The sequence below is a fragment of the Trichechus manatus genome, unplaced genomic scaffold (assembly GCF_000243295.1).
Source record: "Trichechus manatus latirostris isolate Lorelei unplaced genomic scaffold, TriManLat1.0 scaffold00093, whole genome shotgun sequence".
Lineage (NCBI taxonomy): Eukaryota > Metazoa > Chordata > Mammalia > Sirenia > Trichechidae > Trichechus > Trichechus manatus.
The window spans coordinates 5,002,429-5,022,447 of record NW_004444029.1 but is presented as its reverse complement, the minus strand read 5'-3'; the positions used below and the strand labels follow the sequence as shown (position 1 = coordinate 5,022,447).

At 48.9% G+C, this 20,019-nt stretch overlaps 1 protein-coding gene and 1 long non-coding RNA gene across 3 annotated transcripts; one reads left to right on the top strand and one right to left on the bottom strand.

Annotated features, from left to right (window-relative positions):
- Window positions 1-11,789: 11,789 nt before the first annotated feature.
- On the top strand, window positions 11,790-19,645 carry LOC111821628 (uncharacterized). Of its 2 annotated transcripts, none has more exons than XR_002824987.1 (4): window positions 11,790-11,846; window positions 13,839-14,051; window positions 14,808-14,932; window positions 19,323-19,645. It is a non-coding gene; the product is annotated as an uncharacterized LOC111821628 (long non-coding RNA). The 2 variants fall into 2 exon arrangements; XR_002824988.1 differs by lacking the exon at window positions 19,323-19,645 and adding an exon at window positions 15,539-16,775.
- LOC101356058 (olfactory receptor 10AC1-like) lies at window positions 12,667-13,769 on the bottom strand. Its single transcript, XM_004382416.2, has one exon. It carries the CDS (start codon window positions 13,686-13,688, stop codon window positions 12,726-12,728), a length of 963 nt encoding a protein of 320 aa, XP_004382473.1. The 5' UTR covers window positions 13,689-13,769; the 3' UTR covers window positions 12,667-12,725.
- Window positions 19,646-20,019: the final 374 nt, after the last annotated feature.

The window sequence follows — 20,019 nt, the reverse complement described above, 5'->3', positions numbered from 1 at the left end:
GGTTGACATGTTGTGGGGTTGTTAACCAAAGTCATAAAACAACATGTGTACTACAGTTTCACGAGAAACTATTTGCTCTGTAAGCCATCACCTGAAGTACAATAAAATAAATAAATAAAATAAGAAAAAAACACACACACACACAAAAAAGAAAGAAAGATCTAGTAATCTACTTCTGAAAAATCGGCCATTGAAAACCCTATGGAGCACAGTTCTACTCCAACACACACCGGGGAACCATAAGTTGGAATTGAATTGACAGTAACTGGTCAATTTGTCTGCTTGTTAGTATACTTGACAAGTCCATATGACTAAGTAATTTGTGCTCAGTGATACAGGGACAAGAAGCAATATGAGCATGTGCCATGAAGGCCAGAAAGTTAATAGAATGTGGACCGTTGAGTCCCCTTTGCAACAAATCCTGTTGCCTGATAACCTAGTTCCCAGAGACCCTGCCTAAGCACAGTGAAGAATTAAGGTAGAAAGTCCATCTATATCCACTGGGTGCTCCCATGTTCTGCACACCGTAGGGGCTCAATACAGAACTGTCCATGCTCTTTTTTGACAAAGATGAACTATTTTATGAATAGAATCTTTCTCATTGTTTTGCAATAATTACAGAATTGTCTCTACTCACAAATATTTTCTAAGCACTGAGTAGCGTCAGGTCCAATGACAGGGGCTAGGGTAGCAGGGATCCTGTCTCCCTCTCCAGGATCTCGGCTTGGCAGGAAGAAAGAGAGAGTGAGTCATTGTGACTTCATCAGAGGTGCTTCAGAGGAAGCTGGAGCACCAAGACTGGTAACTGGAGACATCAAGCAGAACTGTGTAAATAGCCAGGGAGCAATATAAAAATAGTGAAGTAAAAGCCGAGAAATTTCTTGGAAAAGTAGATGTGGTCTAAGTGTACTTAGACTGGTCCTAAGGAGACCTGGTTTCAATCTACCTGTGTCAACAAACCATCTATGCATCACTCGGTATATCACTATGTTTTTGAGCCATTATCTCTTCATCTGCAGAATGAGCAAACTAGATTAGGTAAACACCAAGATTTCTTCCAGCTCTAGAGATGAAATTCTAACCATTGCCATAAATGAATATATATAAGCTTTAGTTTAAAATGGTATAAAAAGAAAAAGAAATTCTTTGGTCTTTGATCACTCAACAAGATGAATTGACACAGTGGTTACAATAGTGGGCTCAAACATAGCAATGATTGTGAGGATGGCACAGGACTGAGCAGTGTTTTGTTGTGTTGTACATAGGGTTCTCGTGAGTTGGAACTGACGCAATGGCACCTAACAACAACAAGTATGCACAGGCAGTGGAACTGTAGGCAATAAGATATGATGTATTAGTGAGTTTCTGGATCAAAGAATTCATATCACACATAACTGTTCGGGGGCTGCTAATGAGTGGGACCAGGGTGAATTGCAAACCAGAGGCTAAGAAAAGAAGGAAGGGGCCATGCCAGCAGAAATGGGAGAAACTCGTGGGTCAAGACCAAGAGACTTGCAGCCTTCTGATGAGAGAGCCTCCTTCCCAAGACCGTCCCAGGTAACTCCTAGAGTGAGATGACCTTCACGCCACGTTCCCACCAGATCAGGGACCAAACCTCCGTCGTTCCATAAGAATTATGCTTCTTGATGGCTGAGAAGTCATCATCCTCTTTTTCAGGAAAAGACAGGGTCTGTGTCTATCTATAAGGGGCCCTGCTGCCGCAGTGGTTAAGCGCTCAGATGCTAACAGAAATGTTGGTGGTTTGAACCCACCAGCTGCTCTGTGGGAGAAAGATGTGACAGTCTGCTTCCGTAAAGATTACAGCCTTGGAAACCCTATGGGGCAGTTTTACTCTGTCCTACAGGGTCGCTATGAGCTGGAATTGACTTGATGGTAGTGGGTTTGTCTAGTTTCAAGCTCAGCCCCTCTCTGTTCCTTCTTCTGATCTCCAACGTAATGCAAATTCCTCAAGGCCAAAATAGAGCTTTCTCCCTTTTGCCCCCTACTCTTAGCTCCTTGCGCCTACGTCTGCGTATACTGATCGCTTTTGCTTCCACTGTGGACCTGACAACTGACCTGACCGAGGACTCTACTGAGTGGTTCACAAACAATGAGTTGCATCATCTAGGTCCTGGGAGGAACCCAAGTTCCCCCAACTACACCCAGCGAGAACAGCTCAGTGGAGGATCCCAGGGGTCTGGGCTCCACCCTTTCAAACCTGCCCTTGCCTTTCCTGTGGGGGCTCTCCAGGCTGCGTGCTCACCTCACACACAGGACTCACATTGTCGAGGAGGCAGCACATCTCTCAGGAAGCCCTTGGAGCAGTTGTCCACCCTCTTACTGGTGATGGAGGTTTTACTTAGTCAGTCTTGGCTGATGACTTCTCAGAACCCAGGATTCCCCAGAGGGCAATTACTTGCTCTTGGTGTGTTCTTTTACTCATTCTTCCCCCAGCTACTTCACTAAGTTCCCTATGGAATAAACATTCTGAAAATATTTTTGTCTCAACTTTTAATTGTCCTTGTTCTTAGGCTAATGAGTTCTTCCCTGGTTCTTTTGGGTCTTTCACTGCCCATCAGGACTATGGCATTGCTGGCATGGCTAAGGCTATGGCTGCTAGAGGAAGGAACATTTACTCCTTTGGTCTCGTGGGAAGGAAGTGAGAGTAGTTGAGAAAGGGAACCCAACCAGTTGCCGTGGAGTTGACTCCCGCTCATGGTGAGCCCATGTGTGTCAGAGTAGAACTATGCTCCACAAGGTTTTCAAATGGCTGATTTTTCAGAAGTAGATTTCCAGGCCTTTCTTCCATGGTGCCTCTGGGTGGACTTGAACTGCCAGCCTTTTGGTTAGCAGCTAAGTGTGTTAACCATTTGCACCGCTCAGGGGCTCCTGAGGAGGGAAAAAGGAAATGGAATCTCATAGCCTGGGCTCCTTCCTAAGGGAACATGAAAGCACGTCTCCCCCATCCCACACATCTAGTTTTAGTGACGAGAGTAGTGAGTGAACATCACACATGGGAATCTTCACATCCATAGCCTGGGCTCCACTGAGAAGTCCCCGGGTCACTGTCACTAAAACCCTCCCACAGGTTTTTGGGAGTTTTCCTATATCACGTTTCTGTTAAGTGTTTCCTCTGCATCTTTTCATACCACCTGCAGTTTTTCCAGCCTTTGCCAAGCTTGATCTCCACTTCTTAGTCACCCTCCACAAAATTATAATCATTTCTCTGGAATTACTAGAAGGAGCAGAGAAAACAATGGGTCAGGATGGGATTTTATTCCCACTGTTTACCTACCGATTTCAGGAATAGTGGCTCATACCAAGCTCCAGTAATAGAAGACTGGTCTTTGGTAAGATGGGAAGAAAAATCAGACTTAGTCAGTGAGGAACCCACTAGAGTTTTTCCATAGTAATGGGTCAAGATTAACAAGACAAAGGTTTAATTATCTTGGAGATTTGTCCCTCTAAGACTGGTCCAGGAATGGTAGCTCTACTTCACACTCTGGACTAGATTCAGGAGAATAGCCGTTGCTCTGACTTTGGTACAAATAGCTCTATGACTTTGGTCAGGTCATTTAATCTCTTGAGTCTCAGATTCCTCATCTGTAAAACAAAGAGGTTAGATTAGACCTCTGAGGATCCTGTAGCTCTGGATGTCTGTTTTCCAGCCTATATGTTATAGTATTCCCCTTTCATACTAGACACTGAGGTCTGGGATTGGAGTCAGACCATCGTGGGTTCCAACCTGTGGACTTGAGAAGGTAGCAGCAATTCTCTCCTTTGAGCCTGGTTTCACACCAGGAGTTTCGTTGAAGGAGCCAATATTTCAGGCACTATTTGGACCTCCAGCCCTTGGAAATAATTCATTTCCTGCAGTATCTGTGCAGCTCCAGGCCTGCTGCTTGCCTGGGTCTTTCCTGTCACCCCTTTGGAACTTGCTCCACCACTACCCACTTCCCAACCCCTACTGCCCCACTCTAACGTCTCTCTGCCACAAGACTTTCCTGTCACCATGAATAGTTTACTCCCAAGGAATGACTATATCTCGTCCTCAGTCATGCCCCTTTCCCACTCAGTTCTTTCCATTTGGTTAACTTTTCCCCACTTCTACAGCAATGGAATGTCAAGAGGCACCTTCTGAGAAGCACATCATTGAGCACCACACCTGACTTCAGTTTCAGTAGCCTTGGCTACAACTCATCTCTACTTGGCTCAGTCTTGCTGGGCATGACCACTGCTCTGCTTCCCACATCCACACGCTGGGAACAGTTTAAAATGGTATTTCCAGGGTTTGGTCTTCTCTCTGTGCACAGCCAACTACGTGACTTGGGGGAAACCGCTTAAGTGGTGGCAGTGGGCAGGGAAAGAAAGACTTGGCAAATAATAGCTAATGAGCACTAAATTCTTTAAAAGAACCATCTCACTGAAACTTTATGTAATTTCCTTATTATGTACTAACATTGGACAAGCACAGTACAGACCATTTCTGGCAAAGAAGTCTTTCCTTAAATGATTACAATCATAAATATGGCATCCAGGGCAAATTTTACTTCAAAGTCGACTTGCCAATGCTGTGGGGTAACAAACTTAAATGCATTCTTCTTGGATGTTCAATGAAAATGTACCTTTTTCGTTTTCCGTAACGATCTTATCTTCTGGAGTCTCCATCTCCCTGGGCTGTGCAGAAAGGGGGAGAAAAAGCCAACAACATAATATGCCAGTTAAAACTATCTTAGTCTCCTACAGTAAAAACAGTCTCTTTGGACTTAAAATAATCTCTCCAGGTAAATATGTAATTAATTCCAACTTCAACCCTGAGTTGAGAGGTTTATTTCTTTCTCTGCTTTCTAAAGATGGCTTCTGGATGTAAGAGGAAGCTGTGGTATTGACCCATGGCCTGTGGGAGGGAAGTGTAGAATCCTCTAGTTTCTTCTAGTCCTGGTGCTGATTTCTGGGCAACTGCTCCCATCACTGGCTGGTTCCTGCTGGCATGTGGCTCATCTGGAGCCAGCCAGGGGTGTCCACTGCTGAAGCCTGTGGCTGAGGGACTCACGGACAGTTTGTTGTTGGGCTTCATCAGGGCCCAGGGGCAGTTCCTTTCAGTTAGCCCCACTTCTGCTTTTCCTAATGTTGTGATCCCCCTCAAGTATACACACACACACACCGCACACACATGCACACACCACACTCATACACACACTGTACCACAGCACACCCATACACATACATGCACACACATACACACATCACACACATACAACACAAATACACTCACACACATGCATATGCATCCATGTGTATACACACATATGCACACACACACCACACATACAAATACACACACCACACACATATAACACAAACACACTCATGCACAGGTACTCATTCATGCATGTACACACACACTACACCACACACACCACGCACAAACAACACAAATACACACACACGTACACACGCATATACCACACATATACATACACTACTCTACACCACACCACACACACTGCACCACACCACACACATACACATACATGCACACACAGCACACACACATACATATAACACAAATACACACGCGCAGGTATGCATGCATGCATGCGCGCACACACACACCACACACACTCCCACACCACCTCCGGAGGCGACTGTGCCTCATTTTTGGAGCCCTGACTTGGGAAGTCGCCTTGTCACTCTCAGCTATATGACCACTTTCTCTGTACCATGAAGAATCTTCCTGGCAGGTCTTCTGGTGGACCGTTCAGGAACTGGAGACAGCCCCCTCTGGAAGCAGCCAGGTGCATGTCTACATGTACCTTCTGGTGCTGTTGTCCTCCCCCACCCTTGCTGGGCCACCCTGAACAACAGTCCCCTCCCAGGACCCACAGGGGAACCTAGAGGCACTTCCAGTTTTGGCTGTCTCTTCTTCCTATCACTTCTCTGTCCTCAGGGACTTTGTCCCTTAGGGGCGTGGTCGGGACACCTTACTGGACTGTCTATTTCTTTGCCTTCCTCTTCCTTTCTTCCTCACCACACCTGTGCCAGAGGGGAAGGTCCCCTCTTGTATGGAATGCGGGCTCCACCTGTGTCACATCCTGAGGTCCCTGTGCTTCTTGGTTATCAAAATCTCAGGGTCAAGTCTGAAGGTTCTGCATCTTTTTTTTTTTTTTTAACTGTACTTCAGGTGAATGCTTACAGAACAAATAGTTTCTCATGAAACAGTAGTACACATATTGTTTTATGACATTGGTTAACAACCCCAAAACATGTCAACCCTCTCCCTTCTCGACCTTTTTCTTTTTGGGTGAAAATATACGTAGTCAAAAATACACCATTTCAAAAATTTCTACATGAAAGCTCTGCATCTTGATAGAGGTGTCTCAGGATGACTAGAAATTTGGTATTAGCAAAGACAAAAATATACTGATCAAATATTCCCAAAGTATTATCCCCAGTATACCTATAACTTCCATACAGGTCCATCTTCCGTGGGGAGTCAGAGTCTCTCCTCTCCTCTGTTCAGCTCATCACACCTGCCCTCAGGAGATGAAACTCTCCCATGGGATCCTTTTCCCTTCTCCCCTCCCCCACCTTCTCCCCATTTCCTTTAATATCACTGCTCCATCCCCACTGCCAAGAACTCAACTGCTTCTCCCTGGCCTGCGGTAGGCCTGATTGTCAGTCATCCTGACCCATCAGTTCTTAGATCTCTATGGGGTGTAGACCATGTGGGCAGAGAAGGAAGAAGGGGTGCTGCCACCCCAGGTCTGACCTGGGGCACAGCAGCTCTGTGACAATCAGATTGGGTCATGAAGCAAAAGGCACCTGTAATATTATGCTTAAAGGGTCTGTTTGGTTCTTTTTGAAAGGCCCTTCTTGGTTCCCTTAGCTTGGTATGTACTAAGGGGGCTGGGGCACTTTCTATGCCCTAGGGAGTGAGAGAGGAGGAGAAAGGGCTCTGTCAAATTCACGGCAACTCTGTGGGGCTGGCACAGACCTGGCGGTAAGGATTGAGTTGTGTCCCCCCAAAATGTGTGTCAACTTGGCTAGGCCACGATTCCCAGTATTGTATGATTGTTCACCATTTTGTCATCTGATGTGATTTTCCTGTGTGTTGTAAATTCTACCTCTATGATGTTAATGAGGCAGAATTAGAGGCAGTTATGTTAATGAGGAAGGACTCAACCTACAAGATTCGGTTGTATTTTGAGTCAATCTCTTTTGAGATATAAAAGAGAGAAGTGAACGGAGAGACAGAGGGACCTCATACCACCAAGAAACAAGAGCCAGGAGAACAGCAAGTCCTTTGGACCCAGGGTCCCTGCACTGACAAGCTCCTCAGCTGGGGAAGGTTGATGACAAGGACCTTCCCCTAGAGCCAACAGAAAGAGAAAAACTTGCCCTGGTTGGCACTCTGAATTTGGACTTCTAGCTTCCTAGACTGTGAGAGAATAAATTTCTGTTTGTTAAAGCCATCCGCTTGTGGCATTTCTGTTAGAACAGCACTAGATGACTAGATGACACCTGGCCAGAGCTAGAAAACAGGAAGAGGGGCAGGCGGAGCTGAGGACTGGTGCGTCTGATGTCAAATCTATCCTCATCTCCTCCTCCTTATAGTGAAGTGGTTCCGACAGGCGAGCGCCAAGGTCTCTCCATGCTCTGAAGTCTTGAGTTCTACCCATGGGGTCAGCAGAAAAAGCCACAGGGTCTCCTTGCTGCCAGGAACTTTCCCATGACCCAACTGAGCAGAGTGATGAGTCCGCAGTACCCACAGGAGCAGAGCTGTGCCTAGCGGGTGTTTCCTGATGCTCTGAGATGCGGTTTGCTCTGTGGCTTTCAGATAAGGAAGTGGCTTGCTTTTGTCTCTAGGGCCCCAGCTGACTTCCAGGCCTAACCTTTGCCTCAATTCTGCCTTAATATTTTGAATGCTGTGGTTGACTGGCCCTCAAATATATCCACGTCCTCCAACTCCCTAGAACCTGTGAATGTTACCCAATATGGCAAAAGGATCTTTGCAGATGTGACCGTGTTAAAGACCTTGAGATAGGAGATTAGCCTGGGCTATGCTGGTGAACCCAATATCATCACATGGGCCCTTGTCAGAGGGAGGCCGGTGGTCAGAGTGAGTAGTAGGAGATGTGATGATAGGAGCTAGCGGTTGGAGTGAAAGGAGGAAGGGACCACCAGCCAAGGAATGTCAGCAGCCACTAAGAGCCAAGAAAAGCCAGGAAACAGAATCTCCCCTGAAGCCTCCAAAAGGAACCTGCCTTGCCGACATCTTTGTCTGTAGCCCAGTAAAACTGATTTTAAACTTCCGACCTCCAGAACTGTAAGAGGATGATTTTGTGCTGTTTTAAGTCACTAAGTTTGTGGTAGTTTGTTAGAGCAGCGAGGGGAAACTCATCCAGATTCCAGGCTTGCCTCTCCTCCCATCCATCTGGTCTTCCAGCGTTGATGCTCACTGATGATGCTTCTGCTTTGCTCTCCGTGCCTTGTCTTCCTGATTCCAACCTCCGTCTCCCTCCCTATCACTGTCTCTCAGACCCTGGACTCTGTTCTTGGCATTGCCTGATCATCAGCGCTCCCCATCAAGAGCGTAAATGATGAAATTCTGCCCTTACTCATTGTCTTAGTCATCTAGTGCTGTTACAACAGAAATACCACAAGTGGATGGCTTTCACAAAGAGAAATTTATTTTCTCACAGTCTAGTAGGCTAGAAGTCCAAATTCATGGCGTCAGCTCCAGGGGAAGGCTTCCTCTCTCTGTCGGCTCTGGAGAAAGGTCCTCGTCATCTTCCCCCAGACTAGGAGCTTCTCTGTGCAGCAACCTCGGGTCCAAAGGACACGCTCTGCTCCCAGTGCTTCTTTCTTGGTGGTATGAGGTCCCCCACTCTCCACTTGCTTCCCTTTCCTTTTTATCTCTTACCTGGAGCAAAGGAGAATGAAGAACACCAAAGACACAAGGGAAATATTAGCCCAAGAGACAGAAAGGGCCACATAAACCAGAGACTCCATCAGCCTGAGACCAGAAGAACTAGATGGTGCCTGGATTACAAGAGATAAAAGGTGGTGCAGGCCACACCCCAGGGAAACTCCCTTTACATTGGATCAGGGATGTGACCTGGGTTAGGGTGGTGTTACAATCCCACCCTAATCCTCTTTAATGTAAAATTACAATCACAAAATGGAGGACAACCACACAACATTGGGAATCATGGCCTAGTCAAACTGATACCCACATTTTTTGGGGGACACAATTCAATCCATGAATCTCATGATAGAGGATTCTGCTGCTGACTCCAAGTACCAGGAAGAAAGGATGCCTCTGGCCAGCTCGCTGTAAAAGCTTGGAGTAAAAGCAGAGATCTGTCCCACCTCTGCCCCCCAGGCCCCAGACTTTTAATTCGGTTACAAAGGTGTGTGTGTGTGTATACAATACACACAGGACACACACAGGCACACACACATGCGCATACATACACATACATTCTATTCTGCGTGTTTTATATACAAATGCTAGCATACCTGTAAACATGGCATGGGGACAGTGTCTGACCTCCTCTAACTTCACAAGGAGGAAGGAGAATCAAGATCAAGAGCCCAAGGCTGCTTCCTGTGAGGCGGGGGGTCAGACAATACCATAAACATTTATTTGGTCATTCACTATTCAACAATTTATGGAGTAACTACTACCTTCCAGGTACCGTTAGGACATGGGAATACTGTGGTAAGTAAAGAGACTTCCTAGAGTCTCTGTTCTGTTGGGAGGAATGGGCAATTAAAACGTGAAGAAGCGCATAAACAAGATGGTTCAAATAATGAGAGATGAGCAGAAAAGATAGTGTGATAGTGTGACAGCAGACAGGAAAAGGCAGTTATAGGTGATCAGTGAAGGCCTCCCTGCCAGGGGTCAATGTTTGACTTGAGACAACATCAGATAGCAAGAGGCCAGCCTGTGAAGATCTATGGGAGAACATTCCAGAATGGAAATCACAAGTGCAAAGGCCAGATGTGTCTGAAGAGAGGAGTGGAATCCTGGATGACTCCTTAGTGATGCCATTATGTGCCTTGCTTTTCTCACATAACCACATTTATGTGAGGTAGCCCCATACATGCCACATATAAAACTGCTCCATTCTTTTGGATGGCAGCACAACAGTCCGTTATAGGAAAAACCAAAATGCAATTAATCAGTCACGTGTTGATTGATATTTAAGACACGTCTTATCTAAATTTGCTAATCCAAGCAATGCTGACATTAATATTTTGGAACATACATATTTCCCCACAAGCCAAGTAAATTTGTAGCATCAAACCCTTGAAGTAGAACCATTGGAACAAATAAAACATGCCTTTAATTTTAGTAAACATTACCCAATTGCCCTCCATGGAGGTAGTCAACATGCATATTCTCACCAACAATGTACGAGCATGAGCGTGCCTGTTTTACCCTTCCAGCCATGTGTTACTCATCTTTTTGAGTGTTGTCAGTCTGATAAGATGACATTTTGTAAATTTATCTTACATTTCTCTTACTATAAGTGAGATTGAAACTCTTCCCCTATGATTTAAGACCGTTAATATTTTCTTTTTCTGTGAACAATCTATTCATATCCTTTGCTCATTTCCCTTTTGGGTCGTTAGTCCTTTTCTTATTGATTGGAAAGAGCTCTTTATATATTAGTGAAATCAGCCTTTCTATACATTAGATATGTTTTCCGAGCTTGTTTTTTTTTCTCTTTTCATTTTGTTCAAGGTAGTGTCCCATACAGAAAGCTTTGGTTTTTTTCATATAATTAACGAATGCTGTGCTTTCTGTCCTGGTGGCGCAGTGGTTAAGAGCTATGGCTGTTAACCAAAAGGTAGGCAGTTCGAATCCACCAGCTGCTCCTTGAAAACCTTATGGGACCCCTATAGGGTCTCTATGAGTCAGAATCGACTGAATGGCAACAGGTTTGGTTTTGGGTTTTTTTAGCGCTTTGTGTCAGGCTTAGGAAGTCAGCCCATCCTTCAGAGTGAGTTTTCCTTGGGGTCCTATCTCGGAACTGCTTCTTCTCTAACCCTTACCACTCTCTGTGGGTCATCTCAGCCATGCCAATCACCGCTCATATGCTGGCCATAGCCAAATAACATTTCTCTAGCCCCAAGTCTTCTGACATATCCAAGTGCCGACTATTTATCTCATACCCGTGTCAACACAGTCAATGCTGACCTTGTTGTCTCCACCTGCCCTCCCCTCAGACCAGATTCTCTTCCTGTGCGCTACATCTCAGTGAGCCCTGTGGGCCATATCATCCGCAACTCCTCTGTTATCCCCACAACGCAATGTGCACCAAGTTCTGTTACGTCTACCTTCTGGCTATTTCTCCCACCTGTCCATCTCTCCCTTCTCCCACTGCCACTTCCCCAAATGGCCACCACTGTCTCTATCCTCACTGGTTTCCTAATGAATGTACTGTCTGTCATGTCCCACTCTGATCCACTCTCCACGCTGTAGCCAGAGTCTTCAAACTGGAACATGTCACTCCCCTGCTGACACAGGGGCTAAAAGGGTAGTGGTGGCTCAGTGGTTGAATTTTCGCCTTCCATGTGGGAGACCTGCTCCTTGTTATGGTTCGTTTCTGTCCCCATAAGGATATGTTCAAGTCCTAACCCCTGGTACTTGTGAATGTGACCTTATTTGGAAAACAGAGTCTTTGCAGATGTAATGAAGTTCAGATGAGGTCATGCTGGAGTAGGGTGGGCCAACATGACTGGTGTCTTTACACCAAGAAGACACAGAGAGACACAGAGGGAAGATGGCCACCTGAAGATGGAGGCAGAGATTGGAGAGATGCTGCCCCAAGGTAAGGAACTCCTGGGACCACCAGGATCTGGACGAGGCAAGGAAGGAGCTCCCCCTAGAGGCTTCAGAGGGAGAGAGGTCCTGCCAACACCTTGATTTCGGACTTCTAGGCTCCAACACTGAGAGAATAAGTTTCGTCTAGGCCACCCAGTTCGTGGTCCTTTGATATGGAAGCCACAAAACACTAACGCACCCCTCTTTCTCCCTCTCCCGGATCCAGCCAGGGTCCTGTTGTTCCCACCTCCTGCACATCTCACTGGCCTCCAGCCTCTGGCGTGGCACCCCGCCTGCCCCTTGGCCTCTTCTCCTGACTGCAACCAGAGCCATCCCATCACTGCAAGGATCCAAGTCCTCCCACTGGTGACCTGGCCATCCAATCTGGCCCCTGCCTAGCAGCTTCTGCTCAGAGCATTCTTCACCCTTCCTCCGCCCTAGTGATTCCTACTTGCCCTCCAGTTCTGCTCTTAGATGTCTCCCCCTCCCCCAAGAAGTTTCCTGTCCCCTACTCCGCACACAAAGTCCCAAATGGGTAGACCGTCCTGTGAGCCCTCCCTCCGGCCCTCGAGAGGCTCGGCGTTCACTCCTCCCAGCCGTCCGTCTAGACTGTGAGCTCCTGAAGTTCGGGAGTTCGCCTCCTTCTCCAATGCAACCTCGGGGCCTAGCAGCGGCCCCAGTACAGAGGAGGAACTCGGCAGGTGTTTATTGAGTCTCTAAATCCAGGTCTCGGGGTCTACCACCCGCTGTCTTTGGCCATTCTTCAAGGAAGGCGGGAAGGATGGGGCCACTACTGGGAAGCTGGCCTTGTCCCCTTTCCTGAATCGGTCCCGCGATGGGGTAGCCTGGGGAGCAGAGTTGCATCTCTGGCAGTCCCCGGCTGCTGTCAAGGCTTGCCCAGCGCCTGGCCCGTCTGCCGCCACGCTAGTGCCCTGCGGAGGCCGGCGGTGACCTCGCGGTTGCGCAGGCTGTAGATGAGCGGGTAGAGCAGCGGCGTGACGCTGGTGTAGACGAGCGCCAGCGTGCGGTCGAGCCGCGGTGCGTAGGCGGTCTTGGGCCGCACGTACATGAAGGTGGCGCAGCCGTAGTGCAGGAAGGTGACGGCCAGGTGCGAGGCGCAGGTGGCAGCGGCCTTCCGGCGGCCCCTGGGCGCTCGTAGGCGGCGCAGGGCGGCTACCAGGGCACCGTACGAGGCCAGGATGAGCGCGGCGGGCAGCAGCAGCAGCAGCAGGCAGGCGCCGAGCAGCGGCAGCTCGTCCGCATAGCCACGCGTGCAGGCCAGGTGCAGCAGCGCCGTGATGTCGCAAAAGAAGTGCACGAGCAGGCGCGGCCCGCAGAAGGGCAGGCGGAAGACGCCGGTCACCAGCTCCAGCGACACGGCCAGGCCACCAAGGCAGCAGGCCAGTGCCAGGCGCGCGCACAGCGCGGGCGTCACCACGGCCGCGTAGCGCAGAGGGTGACAGATGGCCACGTAGCGGTCGTAAGCCATGGCGGCCAGCAGGAAGCACTCGGTGCCTCCCAGCGCCACGAAGAGCTGCATCTGCACCGCGCAGGCTACCCGCGAGATGGGTTGGCCGCGTGCGGGGCCTGGAGCCGCCAGGTCAGCCAGGGTGCGCGGCGCCACCACCAGCGTGTAGCCCAGCTCGATGGCCGACAGCTGGCCCAGGAAGAGCAGCATGGGCAGGCGGCGCAGCGCTGTGGCCACGGCCGCCAGGATGAGCAGGTTGCCGGCCACCGTGGCCAGGTGCGCGGCCAGCAGCAGCAGGAAGAGAACGGGCCGCAGGCGCGGGAACTCGGAGAAGCCCTGCAGCAGGAAGCCGGGCGCGCTGGCGTTGAGGGCACCGTCCATGCGGGCACCACCCCCGGGGGGAAGAACGTGCCGTAGGAGCAGCCCGGGCCTGCGGGGGAAGAGAGACGGCACAAGCGGAATTAGAGGGTGTGTGAGGAGTACGGGCGAAGAGAGGGGGGCAGTCCTTGCTGAGTGTTTTCCCGTCACCAGGAGGGGAGTCTGATGGACTTTTCTGGAAACAAACGGTGCATTGTTCCTGCCTCCTGGACCTGGGGTTCCCATAGCCGCTCTCCCAACACCTTCCTTTCAAAGAACCTGGACGCCAGCTCCGGTTCCTTGAATGCACCCACTCCTGGCCCAGCTTACAGCCAGCGCTCCGGGCCTCCATATGCTAGTTGTTTCGTGGGCCCTGAACACCTACAGGTAAGCGTCACGTATGCGGCAGGCAGCTCCCAGGCAGGGAGGGGTCTGCAGTCTCTGCTTCTCCCCCTCCCTCAAGGCCACGGCAGAGTTGCTTTCTGTGGTGCCACCAAACCACAGGGGCTTCATGCAGGGGAATTGCGTAGAGGTCATCGCACACACCCTCCTTAGTTTACAGAGAAAAGAAAGCTCCAGCGCCCGGGGGGCCTAAGTACGCAGGCAGTGAGGGCCAGGTCTCCATCCCAGGCCCCACCCAGGGCTCCCGGTGGCCCCAGATGAGGCCGGGAACAAGCTTGACACCAATCAATCAGCCATATCGCCTGGCCTTCAGTAGAAGCTTTGTTGGCCAGGCCCGGGGCAGATACCTGGCTGCAGAGAGTGGTTGGTGGAAGGGCGTCACTCTGCGCATTGGGAACAATCTGGAACAATCCGTACCTAAGGTGTTTATTAACACTCTGCCAACACGAGAAGGGCATGTGTGTCTGCTCTAACTCGTCTTTCATGGGGAGCAGCACATTCCAAATTCTCGTCATCACAGTTCCTTTGTGAGCGTTACCAGTGACTCACTTGTAGGTGACGTGCAGAGAACAGGAGCAGCTCAGAGGCCCGCAGTGTGCCGGTAAACGTCCCAGTGGGAAAAGTTCCCGAGAAGGAAATTTGAGGCCATGTGCCTGGAGGGGGAGGCTTGACTTTTTTCAAATCCATATCAGTGACATCTCCTCTTAGTTCCTTATCTCTTTTTATTAATTTTAATTGTAGGCTGTGCTATTAATTCCTCTCAGTGACTCTCAACTGCTGTTCACAGTCCATGCGGGAAGCAGAGTTTGTCCATTAGCTGTTGAACATGCAGAGCGCTGGCAGTAAAGCCGGGTCAGAGCGTAAAGGTAAATGAGCTGAAAGACCTGCCACCTTGGGCTCCTTCCTGAGGGGAGGATCCCGATGGTCTGTATCTGTCAGTGTCACCCAGGCTCCTCCTTGTTGTCTGAGGGGAGCACCTTCAAACACAAGTTAGGAGGAGGAGGAGGGGGACTCGGGGTGGGTCTGAGGGGGGTGGAATCGTTCCCACCTGTTTTGCAACACCTTTTTGTTTTAATTTGGCCAATATCCAGCCTGCTGAGCAAATGTGACAAACCTGTGTCGCGTGCTTCTTCCTTGCTGGGTGTTGTCACTGCAGGTGTGGATGTGAGAGCAGCCGGCTGACTGGGCCGTCCCTGCAGGTGACGGGACTGAGGTGGCACCCGCCCCACTGTCTCTGCTCAGCCTCGATCGCCCTTCACCTCCTTAGGGGGGCCGGGAGGGAGACAGACACAGCCCAGCTCTTTTCCATCATGTTCTCGCTGCCCAGCAATGCAGGGACAGGTGTCAGGCACCGTGACGATAAACCTGAGACATATCAGGGTGCCCCATCACGGGTGAATGAGGCTGTGTGAGGCCAGCCAGAGAGGTTTTAAATCAAAAGAGTTCAAGGAGTACTTCTGCTGTACTTACAGGTTTTAGGAGAATTTGTCATGGACTCCAGGAATCTATGCTGCAAGTGTCTTTTCTCTGGGAGGAGGTGGGAGAACAGACACTTGCGAAACCGTGACGATTCAGTCCATTCACAGCCCAGCTCCGCCCCACAGGAGATGCTGCAAGGAGGCAAGAAACCATTGCAAGATCTGCCTGAGCCCGCGCCCCAGAGACAGAACGGCAGGTTGCCTCCCCTTCCAGGTGGCTAATGACCTCACAATAATAGCTGACACTTGGAGAGTTCCCAGGTGGTGCAAATGATTAATCAATCAACTACTAGCTGAAAGATTGGCAGTTCAAACCCACCGTTGGAAGACAGGCCTGGCAATCTGCTTCAGAAAGGTCCCAGCCTTGAAACGCTACGGAGCGGTTCTACTCTGCACGCACAGGGTCTCCATGAGTCAAAATCGACTGGACGGCAGCTCACCATAACCACAGACAGCACCGGGCAAACAGTCCTAAGAACTTGATGAATCGAACTCCTTTAATCCCGTTGACAACCAGATGAGGCAGGTGGATTCTTATTATACCATCTCACAGATGAGGAAACTGAGGCTCAAAGGAATTGTTAAGTGGCTAGTCAGTGGGAAAGCCAGGCTTTGCACCCAAGCGATTTAGCTCCTGAATCCACAGTCTTTCCCACAGCTTCCTTATTTATACTTCTGCCCAGATTCCTTTCCATATAAGACACCCCTGTCCCTCATCCCACGTCTCCCACCTCCCACCCAGAAGTGACCTCGCTCCCTGAGCATCTCTGTCCTCAGATTTCCCTCCCTGGCGTTTGCCTGGAGGACGTGTGGATGGGAGCGGTAACTCAGATCATCTAAACAGCACGTCTAAAGATAATTGCTCCTTAGCTCTGGCTCTCATCGTTCCGGCAGATCCACGCTCCTAACTGCGTGGGCCGTGCCGGGCACCCAGAGCAAAGCTGGCTGGTGGCCAGGGACGTCTGGATGTGGCTGGGAGCCTGGATGGAAGGTGGGAATGCAGAGCTGGGATTGGACTTTTGCTATGCAGAATTTCTAAGATTATCTGTCAGGAAGATGCTGTTTCAATCAGTCACTTTAATGGTTCATTGAAGTCCCTCTAAGGAGAGGCTTGGAGCCCTGGTGGCACAATGGTTAAGAGTTTGGCTGCTAACCAAAAGGTAGGCAGTTCAAATCCATGAACTGCTCCTTGGAAACCCGATGGGGCAGCTATATTCTGTCCTATAGGGTTGCTATGAGTCGGAATTGCAACTGGTTTGGTTTTTTTTTTTTTTTGGTTAAGGAGAGGCTGTGGGGTGGGGCATGTGGGAAACAGTAGGTCAGGCCTCTCCGGGTTTGAGGAGTCCACAGAGCGCCGGACTCACATGGAGCTCAAAGGTTGTCTGGCCCAGATCCCTGGTGGTGCAGCCGGAGTAGCCCAGAGAGGGTATGCCCAGCCTGGAGTGTCCTGCATTGGGGAGCAGCAGAGCTGGACTGGGTGGAGCCAGCCCTCACGACTCCAGCTTGAAAGGTCCTATTTCCCCAAGAATTGCCTTCCAGAGCAGACCCAAGCCCAGTGTGATTATAGTTTGCAGAAACACCAAAGGAGAGGCCACAACAGCATCTGATCATTGTCCTGTAAGAAATTAAACTTAGAAGATCAGAACCCTCCTGGATTTCCCTAACTTCACTCAGTAACCTGTCACGGACCTCTGGTCTATGAATCTGTACAGATTGTTCTGGAACTTCTTTTCATCCAGTGTGTCTTTTTGGGAATAACGAACTATACGTTCTGTCAAAAGATGATGCTTTCTTTTCTTAGGCTTCACCCTTGGTGCAGCAGAAGGAGCCTCACAGTCTAAATCTTTGGTTTATTATTTGCTGGATGCTTGATTTGGGTGTGTGAGTGAATCATCTCTTCCCAAGCCCTAGGGCCCCCCGTGAGTGGGGGAGGGGCTCTCTGAGGGTTCAGCAAGGCAACACTCAGAGGCTTCTAGCATGAAGCCCGCACACAGCAGGTGCACACGGAGACCGAAGCGCACTCTCCTCTCATCCCGGTCCCTCATGGCTTAACAGTCATCTTTCCATCGTGAACATGTCCTCACCCTGGACTCTGTGGCTTCAGGGGCTTTCCTGGTGCCTTCTCTGTCTTCCTGAGGCTCAGGAAGCAGAGGCGCATGGTGTGCTGGGTGCGGAAACTCATGGGCATAAGGAGAGTTGACTCCAACCCATGGCGGCCCCACGTGTGTCAGAGTAGAACTGTGCTCCATGGGGCTTTCAATGGCTGGTTTTTTGGAAGTAGATTGCCAGGCCTTTTTTCCAAGGCACCTCTGGGTGGACTTGAACCTCCAATCTTTCAGTTAGTAGCTGAGCCCATTAACTGTATGTATCACCCAGGGACTTCTAAGTAGACATGGATATAGATAACTCTGACTCTATCTATCTGTCTGTCTATTTTCCTATATTTCTATCATCTGTCTCTACATCTCTATCGTTGTCTTTTCTCTTAGTTTCCAATTGTCTTTCTGAGACTGTACAGGCTATAAAAGGAGATGTCCCTGGATTAAAATCCTGGCTCAACCACTTACTAGCCATGTTAACTTTGGGTCATGTACTCAGTTTCCCTGACCCTCAGTTTCTTTACATCCAAATGGAGATAATGATGCCTGATTCACAGGACTGTTGCGAGAATTAAGCCTATTGTAAAGGAAGCCCACAGCACAGTGCCAGGCATGAAGTCGCCACCAAAAGTGGTTATGGATGACGTCACGTTATTACCTCCCTTCTGCAGTGCTGACTCGTGTACCTACCACAACGACTCCTTCTCCTGAGTCATACAGGCCTTCTCCTTGGTTCATGACAGATAACTTGAAATTTGTTAATTTACACATTTGCGTTATTATACATTTCAAATTTGTTTTCAGAAACAAACTCCCTTGAATTAAACTCGTTTACCATCTTTCAGTGGTTTGTTCTAATCAGACTGGTAATTTCTTTACCCAGAAGAGCTAAATATCATCTGTGGATTTAGGGATTTCACTGTGGCGTCGCTCTTCTGACATTTATGCCCTACAGCCTCCATCCCTGGAAGATAGCTATTGTTCCTTGTGGTGTTTCTGTCTAGCAAGCCAGTTCCTTTGCACGATAAAGCAGCCTCCTGAGTCCAACATGGCTAAATTTGGAATGATATCTTGTCAAAGGCTTTTGAGTCTAAATAAAAACAATCCTTCATTAGTTTCTTGTTGGCCATTTTATCCCCTGAAAGCATTAAAGTAGATTTGAGAGGGAATGTTTTCCTGACGCACACATTCTTGACTTTTCCTTGTATGGTGTTTTCTGAGTAGTCAGAGATTTTACTTCATGTTATAAAAGTGAGATGCCTTTCATACTTCTGTGTCCATGCCGGAGCCCTTCTTTAAAATGGCGCCCACAGGGGGCTGTTTCGGTCCTCTGGCTCTGGGCAGTATCTTACCTTCGGTTTTGCATCTTGGCCAACATTTCCCCCTCTTTCCTGACAATTTGGAATTACCAGTCCCCAACGATGCACTTTTGTCTCCAGCTCCCTGAATAGTAGCTGCTGTTAGTTTTCTTGCCTCCCAAAGTCAACTGTGGGATTTGGGCTTTGAGTGAAGAGTTATCTCAGGCCTTCTGCTCTCCCTATTCTTCATCTCGGGAGCTTTGTGCATGAAAATCTAGGACTCCCACTGAGTTCAGAGCTGGCTGTCTACCTTTGATGCTTTTAAAGAAACCCTCTGCTTGAACAAAGCAGTATCTGTTTTAACGAATGTCTCTAAATCAGGTTTCCACCAGAGGAAGAGGGATCGGCTTCAAAAATAAGTACTTTAATGTGGAACATCAAGAGATTGCCCCAGTTTTGGGACCGTGAAGGTCAACCTCATCGCACATAAATGCACAGTCATTGTGCTGCTGTGTTTGGGAAAGCGTTCCAGGCTGAGCGTCAGTCACTTTCTCTACTTGAAATGATTAGCGTCTTTGTTCTAGAGGAAAACTAGTGTCTTCTGTTAATGGTGATGGAAAAATTTGGAAGCGGATGATGGTGACGCCTGAACAACATGATAAACATAACTATTACCACTGAATCATACACATGAAAAATGTTGAAATGGCAAATGCTTTGTTACTTATTTATTTATCACAATAAAAAAAAATGAAAAAAATATCAACTGTCATTTTCCAGTAGTCTGTCTTAGTCTCTGTGAAAATATTTTTCACTTCAAAACTACATCTTGGGCTACTGAACAGCCAAGAGGGCTCCCTCCAACATCCCAAAGAGCTCCCTCCTAAAAGGTGCTTTTCTGCTTCATTTTGGCCAGAGACTGAGAGCTGAGGCTGAGCAATGGGGCAAGGCAGCTGCTCGGATGAGGATGCCACGGCTGCCTCGATACCATCCAGGCATTTCATAATTCACTAAAACAGTAAATGCAGTGGTGGAAAAAACACTGACCTCCTGAGCAAGCCACTTGCAGGGGGGCTCT

Coding starts and splice junctions, on each gene's coding strand:
- LOC101356058 (XM_004382416.2), bottom strand. CDS start 13,688: ATGGACGGTGCCCTCAACGCCAGCGCGCCCGGCTTCCTGCTGCAGGGC.